The sequence below is a fragment of the Rattus rattus genome, chromosome 1 (genome assembly GCF_011064425.1).
Source record: "Rattus rattus isolate New Zealand chromosome 1, Rrattus_CSIRO_v1, whole genome shotgun sequence".
Lineage (NCBI taxonomy): Eukaryota > Metazoa > Chordata > Mammalia > Rodentia > Muridae > Rattus > Rattus rattus.
In genome coordinates, this window is record NC_046154.1 from 31,873,741 (window position 1) to 31,883,377 (window position 9,637).

The 9,637-nt window shown below is 40.5% G+C and overlaps 1 protein-coding gene across 1 annotated transcript in view; it reads left to right on the forward strand.

Moving 5' to 3' along the window:
- The first annotated feature begins 2,841 nt into the window (after positions 1-2,841).
- The window catches only part of LOC116896626 (protein argonaute-3), a 68,993-nt gene continuing 62,197 nt past the window's right edge, over positions 2,842-9,637 (forward strand). Inside the window, exon 1 of the mRNA XM_032897913.1 lies at positions 2,842-3,014. Coding sequence (XP_032753804.1) covers positions 2,996-3,014 — 19 coding nt within the window. The 5' untranslated portion in view covers positions 2,842-2,995. The remainder of the gene's footprint in view (positions 3,015-9,637) is intronic.

Below are 9,637 nucleotides of genomic sequence, written 5' to 3' on the forward strand. Positions count from 1 at the left end.
GTCGATCCACTCCACTGCTGCTACTGTTCTTGGTGTTGATCCCATGGTTCTGGCATCTCCAATACACTGGGGTCTTCCACTGCAACTAGGCTTCACCAATAGGCTCTTTCGTGGTGGCAAGCCTCAAATCCTTTGCATGACCCCTTCAGTCCTGGGCTGTCAACTACAACTGGGACTGCACCTTCACCAATGGCCTTCCATAGCTTCTTACAGTGCCAAGCCTTAGCTGTTCTTCATGATGCCTTCATGCCGTCAAAGAGTCACCTGGGTGACTCTTACACATTATCAAATACAGCTGCTGCAGGAGATTTGGCTATCTCTGGAACACAGCTTCTTTGTGCTCTCAGAAAACACTTCTCAGAAGATTTCACCTCAGTGATGGTGGTATCTTTTTTTTTTTTTTTTTTTTTTTTGGTTCTTTTTTCGAAGCTGGGGACCAACCCAGGGCCTTGCACTTCCAGGCAAGCGCTACCACTGAGCTAAATCCCCAAACCCTGGTGGCATCTTCTTAATCACCACTAATTTCTTAGCTCCAGCTAACCAGCATCAATTGTCCCAGTCATCCCTTCTATTCTGGACTCTAGAGCCAGAGCATGTGGCCAAAACTGCCGAGTTCTGCTGCTTGCAGGAACTAAAAATTGGCCCCCTTGTTCTAGTACATTATCACTAGCTCCTGTTTTCCAATCCCACTGCCTAAGCTTTGCTGTCCTGGGATTAAAGGTGTGTACTACCACACCTGGACTTAAGCTTTTCTTCACCTAGAACTTGATCTGTCCGGGGCTGGCTTTGAACTCAGAGACCTCCTCAGCTTTATCTGCTGGGATTAAAGATGTGTACCACCATGCCTGGATCTAAATTTAGCTGAGTAGGATCTTCCTGAAAAGCCCCACTCCCTTAATCTGTTATTTCCTAGAACATAGGATTCAGTTCCATTTCACTTCCTGGGGCTCGTTTAATATTTGACCATATATTTTATATTTTTCCTTTCTAAGCCTGCTGTGCTTGCTCAAAATGCTCTTCAGAAGACTTAACCAGAGAACAACGTCTCTGCTGGGAATTCATGAGCTTCTCATGTGGGCTTACTCTAAAAGGGTGTGGTTCTGAATAGCAACCCATCATAGACATTTGTTGGATTTTATTGATTCTAAGAGCCCAAATCTTCCTCCAGTTAAAAAAGACAGCACCTTTCGCAGTAATGGATCAGTGGTTTAAGAGTCCTGGCTGCTCTTCCAGAGAACCTAAGTGATTCCCAGCACCCACATGATTGTTCACAACTGTCTTAACTCCAGTCCAGGGATCTGCCACCCTCCTCTGGCCTCTGTGGACACCAAACTCCCACACGCATAGACCAGACACCACCCCCTACATTTTAAAACAAACAGAACCACGCTATTTGTCATCACACCGTGTTTTCTGGAAGCTAACTGACCTTTGCATTCATTCAAAGAACTAGTTCAATCATCAAGAGATGAGGGTATGATAAGTCCTTGCACAAGTTTGAGATTTAACCCTTAGGGCTTAGATCAAGATACGGATGGTAGATAATCAGAGTTTGAACATGACTTTTAAGATGTGCTAATTCATCTGGGGATTTGGTATTTTAAAGTTGGACGAATATTTCTTTTCAGTCAGCAGAAAGAAAGTGAGACAGAATTGGTGTGTCAGATGTGGCTTGGAGTCCCTTCCATTTATTATATACTCAGCACATTCATTAAGTGCTTCAAAATTGTAACTATAAATATTTTTGTTACTAACATTTGTTTGGGAGGTTTTGTTTTTTTTTTTTTTTTCCTGTGCGTTGTACATGGCCTTTCAGTTTTTCTGACGAGGAAAACTAAAGTCCAACGATAAAGTGACTAATCCAAAACCCACAATGGCGAGGGAAGGGACATTGAAAATAAAATCATTCTCGATTTTCTCTAAAAAAAAAAAAAAAAAAGGAATATATGTCAAAACATCACTGGTTCATTGGGACACAGCAAAAAAATAATGAATAATGAATCATTGGTAAGCCTGCATTTAGTAGTATCTGGTTTCACGAAGCCAAGTGTTTTTAAAAGGATGTACTATTTGCCTGATAATGAGATGGATCTAGTCTCCCAAAGGTTCCAAGTCAGCAGAAGACCGTATAGGGAAACTGGAGGCTGACCAGTTTAGTTGTAAATGTCTTAAGGAGTCCCGAGAAGAGAAAGGCTAGGGCCCCTTAGCAGGTGTTTTAACACCAGAAAGTCGTGTAGGTTTCTCAAGACTATTGAGAAGCTGTTTAAACATAAAAATAAACCCACCGGGTATTCATGTAACATGAATACCCGTTTCTTATTCATCTGTTTATAAACTATATTGAACTTGTAGTCACCGCCTAGTGCTTGTGCTCCAGGCGGGTGTGGCAGATGGAGGTGGGAGGGAGGGAGGATGCCCTTGGCTGGTCGGTCACCCGCCACTCTCAGGTAGGTTGTACCTCAGGTAAGCTCCGCGGGCTGGCAGCGACATCGCCTCAGGCAGCAGTCCCCACCCGGGTGGCTGGCACCGGGAAAGCTGGCCTCTCGCTCGGGATTGTCACCGTCAGGCACAGCGGGTGCAGGGCGGCCGCGCATCCGCGGCTCCGCCCCGGCCAGGCACCGGCTCACCCTCCCACCGCTCCTTAAAGGTTGCTCCCGCAGGGCTTTTGCTTGAGGCGAACTGCAGACCGGGAGAGCCGGGCGCGATCCGGAGAGCGGAACTGACGCGGACGGGCTTCCGGGGGCGACCCGGGAGAGCGAACAGCGGCGGCGGCGGGGCGGCTGGAGGGTCCCGGAGGTGCGCGCGTCAGCAGCTGTAGGCGACGCAAGTTCCGGACCCGGCTTCAGCGTCCTCACCTCAGGACTGTCGCCGCTCTTACCTTGCTGCTGACTGTCTCCGGACAGTGCCTCTTCTGCCTGGAGCTTTCAGAGGGCGTCCGCTCCTCACCTCTGTGGTGGCACCTTTCTCTTGTGAAGCACTCCCCACAGCTCCATGAATGGAAATCGGCTCCGCAGGTGAGTGGAGCTGCTAGACAGGGCAGGTGGGGTCGTTACCCCGAGGTTGTCCCCTGAGCATCCTTGCTCCTTCCACTTCAGGTGCTGTCAGTTGCTGGTTTTCAGGCCCAACGTGGGTGGCCTCCCCGACAGCCCGGCACCTACTCTCTTGGGGGTCACTGAATTGGCGAAACTACAAGGAGGGATTACGTTTGGGGTTATCTAGATGTTGAAGTCCCCCTAGCGTGAGTTCCCTGAGGATGTAGAGGAGTTTGCCCTTGCTTTTGTAATTCTTGTTGGAAATGTAAAGGGTGCGCTTGTCCTTTAAGCGAGACGTGTGTCCCATGGATGCAGGACAAGTCAGTCATCACCCTTAGATGCCATTGCTTCCACCCTGGTTCTCAGTGTTTGTGGTTGTATGGTGTGTAGTTTCTGAGGAGCTTGGAGATGTCCTATGGTCTGGATCACTGCTTATGTAGGCAGATCTTCAAAATGCTGACACTGTTTCCCCCAGTTTTCTACTCCCTATTACAGCAGTCTCCATCTACCTGGAAATGTGAAATTTAAGATTTGTCTTTTGAGGGGGGAAAAAAATGGAGGTCTTGAGAAAGAAAGCCAACCTGGACAGTACTTGCTTGTCTTTAAAAAGGAAAAAGTAGTCAGCGACTCTAAAGTAATTGATAGAGTAATGTGAAATAGGTGTTACATAATGGTCTGCTTACCCAGCAGTCACTCTGTTCTTTAGTTTGAAAGTTCTCTTCATCCATAAGACCAGTAATGTATCCTTTTCATATATTTGGGGAATTGTCTTGTTATTCTCTTCTAGCAAGTCCCTGGATTTCATATCTCATCTTGCCAATTCAAAAGGTCCCCAAATATGAGGAAAAAAACCCTAAAACTAGCAATGTAGACAGCCTTCAAATAGGTTGAGGACATAATTGTGGAAGGAATACAAAAGGGCATTTCCTTTATTGCATAGTCTTTCTTTCTACTCCATTTCTACCATTTTTCCTTTTTATGGTCCATTTTTTTCTTATTTTCTTTTTTTTTTTTTTTTTTTTTTTTTTTGGAGCTGGGGACGAGCAGGGCCTTGCGCTTGCTAGGCAAGCGCTCTACCACTGAGCTAAATCCCCAACCCCTCCTCTTATTTTCTTAACAGTGAAATTTGTCTAGACTGTGAAGCTTTAGACTCTCATTATCACATTGTGCTTTTCCAGACTGTGTTTTCCATGTTTTAAAATTTTACATTCTATTTGTACTGCTCTTACTTGATTAAGTCATCTGATTATTTCCAGCTGCCTGGCTTTTACATAGCTACCCTGTTGTCAAGCCTGGAAAACTATATATGAAATTAAAGGTTTTCTTAATCATCAACTAAAAGCTTTTGACCATATTCCCCCCCCCCCAATTTGGGCTTTTCATATGAAAATACTGACATGTATTGATTACTTGTGATATCAGGCCACCTAGTCAGTTGATACAATGAGCGAAGCATGATTCAGAAGATAAAATGTACCTTTTCTTTTGGGGATTTTGCTTTGACAAATATAGAGCAATTGATATGACTTCACATCAGGGTAGGTATAGTTAAGATTTACCAACTAGCTTGGCAATGGTGGGGTAAGGCTGGAAATGAGTCTTACTACCGTTAAACCCCCCCAAATGAGACATGAGAATGGAGTTCGATGCAAACCCAAGACATTTATTTTCTGACTCATTGGGGTCAACCTTTAATCAGCCCCTCATGGTGAGTGACTAGAAGGCGACCCTGAATGGCTATAACAAGCAGCTTTTATACTTTAAGGGGGTACAGGTTATATGAGCAAGATTACAGTTTAAACTTACTGGCTAAGCATACTGACCTTTGAATCTATTGGCTAGTAAGCATAGGACATGCATTCAAACTCTATCTGGGACCAGAGGGTCAGGTGACTATCAGTACATTCTGTGGTTTTTCAAGAATGTCCCTGCTCCTCTAGAGAACTGTGGGTGCAGAATGGAACTTGGCCTAGCCTTGACTTGAGGCAGGAAGCTGTACATGGCCTAATCTTGACCTGAGGCGGTGGGTGGAAGGTTGGCCCTTAGGATCTTTCACAGGAACCCTGTAACCTACTTACTTTCTACCAGGCCAAACTTCTTAATAGCTCTTACACTTCAGTAAGTACTAGGGTCCTTCAGTGGCTTACACCTTTGGTCCCAGTGTTCGGAGGCTGACATGGTTCAATCTCTGTAAGTTGAAGGCCAGCCTCGTCTACATAGAGCATTCCAGGCCAGCCAGGGCTACATAGTAAGACCCTGTCTAAACAAACAAACAACCATCCGTGCTTGGCCATCTTGAAAACATAAAATGTGTTCTTCAGTGAAGTTAATGTGTGACTGGCTGTTTACAATCAGGCTCAAGGTTGTTATCAAAATGATTCTCTGGCTGGGTGTGGTGACCCATTCCTTTAACCCCAGCACCTGGAAGGATCTCTGTGTGTTTGAAGATGGGGAGTTCAGAGAGAGAGAGAGAGAGAGAGAGAGAGAGAGAGAGAGAGAGAGAGAGAAGAGTTTCTTGCATCTTTTATGTAATCCTTACAGTGAATGTGAAATTAAATCATATTTAGGAAAATGGACAACTAGATTTTAAATTCAGATTTGACCCATAGGATTTGGTGTCACATCCTTTAGATATGTGGGCTGGAGAGATGACTTGGCAATTAAGAGCCCTTGCTGTCCCAGCAGAGGAACCAGGTTTGGATCCTAGCACCATGAGGTGACTCAAAACTGTAACTCCAATCCCAGAGGATCTGATGCCCTCTCCTGACCATCAGGGATGCATATGGTGTTCTTGCATACACGACTTGTCAAACACTCATACACATAAAACAACAAGATAAATCTTAAATTTGAAAAAAATTTAGATATAGATGCTTTCTAACAGTCTATTAGGTTAATACTGAAATTTTGGCTCCCAAATTCTGTTTTTCTTTTATTTAGTGCAATAAAGGACATCAAGTGCAAATATCATGTAATAATTCAATGATGGAACATTGCTCACTAAAAGTATTTATTCTTCCTTTTCTGTTAGCATGAAATATTGCAAGGGTTATTCATGAAACTAGGTCTCCTCGTGTAGATTAATGTGTATGCATCGTGCCTAGCTCTCTCTGTAAGGCTCTTTTCAGTTTGTCCTACACAGTCCACTAATTTAGTACCACCTGAACTTTGACTTAACAAAAAAAAAATTGGGATCATTTCTTTTTAAATAATAACTTGGCATTTATGTCTATGATTCCTTAAGGGTACATCTGATGAAACTAATTTTTGGTCTAATTACGACTGAGCTAAAAAATATGGGCTATGCTTTCTTTCTAAATAAAATGAGAACAGGAGAATCAGGTAATGTTCGTTTAAACACTACCTATTTCTGAACCCTAGAACTCTAGTTTACATTTTTTCAGAACAGAATTATACTTAAATGTAAATATTCTCTAATAATCTATGCGAAGACTGGATGTTTCAGTTATGGATTGCTTTCCTAGTGTACTCGAAATTCCATCCCCAGCCTTGGAGGGGAAAAGGCTCATGGTGGGAAACAGTTTGTTCTTATCATAAATTATTCATACGTGAGTAGATTTGTCCTGGCTGATAGTTTTATTCAACCTTGCAAAAAGAGTAGACTCTTAGTGAAACTTCCTTTTTTTAAGGTTTATTTACTTTTACCTTGTGAGTGCTTGATTGCATGTATGTATCATTTGTACCATGTGTGTGCCTTGTGCTCAAAGAGGCCTGAAGAGGGCATTGAGTCCCCTGGGGCTGGAGTTAGTAGCCATGTGTGAGTGCTGGGAACCAAACCTTGGTCCTCTTGAAGAGCAGGAAGTTCTCTAACTGCTGACCCATCTCTCCAGCTCCCTTAAGTTAAAGTTTTAATTAACTGAACATAGTTGTCTTAGAGCCTTGTATTTCTTTTATTCATGAAAACATATTTGAGTCAGAAACCAGCAAGATGCTGGCTTAGTGGGTAAATGTAAAGGCACTTGTAACTTAGCCTGATCCGAATTTCATATACAAGGAGAGAACTGACCCCTAAAAGTCATCCCATCTACACACACACACACACAATAAACAAACAAACAAACAAACAAACAAACAAACAGTGTCAGGAGGGGAAACAAAACTCATTTGGGACCAAATTTCAGAACAAAATCTGGATGTAAAGGAAACTGGAAGTAAATCAAGAATGAGACTCGGAATCTGGCATGATAGGTACTCCTGTGGTCTCAGCAGCATTCTGAAAGCCTGGGAGAGAAATGTCACTTGAAGTCTTGGGCTACATAGTGAGACTCCATCTCAAAATAAAAGGGAGGATTTGAAGCAGAGGTTGAGACTTAGAGATTCATAATAACTGACATGCACAGTGCCATCAGATTCTCAGGTTATTATTTAAAACGACCTATCACTTTGGGAACTATTCATTATTATTAAAATGTTATATTTATAGCTTGTTTTGAGGGGAACAATGTCATATTGCCCCTTTGTGTGGTGTTTGTGAATTTGGAAGTACATTTTTTTTCCTACTGTATTATCACTTAAAATTTTGTCTCGTTACTGCTTTCTGAAATGGCCATTATAACATTTTAGAATTTGCTACTTAAGACTGTCAGCTTGAATGACAAAAACCATACAAGGCTATTTTGATTATTGTTTGAGAATTTAATTTTTCTATGAGTGATAGGATAGGGTACCCTGAGAGACTATTAAAAGGAGACAAACATCACTTTTCTTTTTCTTTTAAAGAAATTATGTTGTAATATGTAAGATAGTTGATTATATTGTAACATTTTATATATGTATATAACATGCTTTGAATATAATCACCCACTTTTTTCTCTTAGAGAATTTAGGGCCCAGTGTGGTGACCAGTACTCAGAAGGCAGAGGCAGGTTCTCTGGGTTTCGTGCTGCATGGTTCATATCGTGAGTTTCAGGTCTGTCAGGACTATAGACAGAGTGAGATCCTGCCTCAAAAAAAATGTAGAACACTTTAAAGAAGAGGTAAAAATGAAACATTTAACTTAAAACGAAGTCTTTTTTTTTTTTTTTTTTTTTGGTTCTTTTTTTTTTTTTTTTTTTGAGCTGGGGATCGAACCCAGGGCCTTTATGCTTCCTAGACAAGCGCTCTACCTCTGAGCTAAATCCCCAACCCCAAAACGAAGTCTTATAAACATGATGAAAATATTTAAAAACACCCGGGAGCCTGTCACTCTGACACGACCAATTTTTACTTTAAAAAAAATCAAGTTAGAAACTAATCAACCATAACAAAGCTGCCTTGAAAAACAGCTAAAATGGATGAAAAGATAAATAGGTGTTATTTCCTTTTATTCTTTGGGTAAATTTTGCCTAATAAGTTGGTATCGTATAGGTCAGTTTATATTTTTCATTGGGAACACTGCGTTTGGTTCTGTAAGCCTGGCCAAACAGCACGCCAAGAGGCCTGGGGCCCTATAAAGGCGAGAGATTCTGGAAGTGTTCTCTCTGGTGTATGGAAAGCCCTAGCTCAGAGAGAGATTCTTGCCAAATTGTCTAGCTCTTGGATTCTAGCTGAAAAGTATTTTACGTTATAATATAGATATCTTATTTGTCATAGCCAGAAGCTGGAAACAAATCCATTTCTTATAGTGCTTAAACCTTAAAAGGTAACTTGTTTTAAATAGTTAATACATACGAGAAAAAAGGCTAAAGTTATAGATCTGTTTTCAGGAAAGTAAAACTAAACATTTATTCACAACTGACTTGGTTTTAGCGCTTTTTAATTTCAGAGTGCCGGGACGAACAACATTTCCCAAACATTCCTACTTTCTAATTCACTTGTCTGGAATACTCACAGACCCTCATTCTTGGCTCATTAACAAAACAGATGTGAGAAAGAATATTGTGTGTTTTTCTACCATAATGATTATGCTGTTAGGATGCATGAACAGCCTTTCTGTGTTTGGAGTTTCTGTGGTTTCTGCCATTATCTATGTTAATATTAATGACTTTCTTTGGTTAGGCAATGCTTTAAAAAAAGACTATTGAGATTCAAACAACTAATGCTTTCTCTTAACGTTATAAATGTGGATTTCTGTGGATTGATTAACAGTTAAAATGAATGAAAAGAAATAGATGCCATTTCCTTTAATTTTGCTTGATATGTTGGTATTAATATATTAGTTTATTTTTATATATATTAATTTATATTTAAATCAATTTTGCAGTTTGGTTCATACATTTGTTGAATATCAGCTTAATAAAATAATCTTGAAGTATTCATTTTATATCATATACTTATTCTTTTTATGATTTTCAAATTCTTGGGAAATCATAAATTATTTATATGATATAAACATGGATAAATGAAACATTTTGGGTTTGTTTTTGCTATTTTAGTTTTAATAATACAATTTTGATATACTTCTGATTTCTAAATTTGACAACATAAGTTATGTATAGTATTTATTTGGATTTTAAAAATAGTTAATGAATAGATTGCAAAATGGGTTACTTAATATTTACTCTTATTTTATTTATTATTTATTTATTTATTTATGTACTTATTTATTGGATTTTTAATGCACATTTTTTTTTTTTTTTTTTTTTTTTTTTGGAGCTGGGGACCGA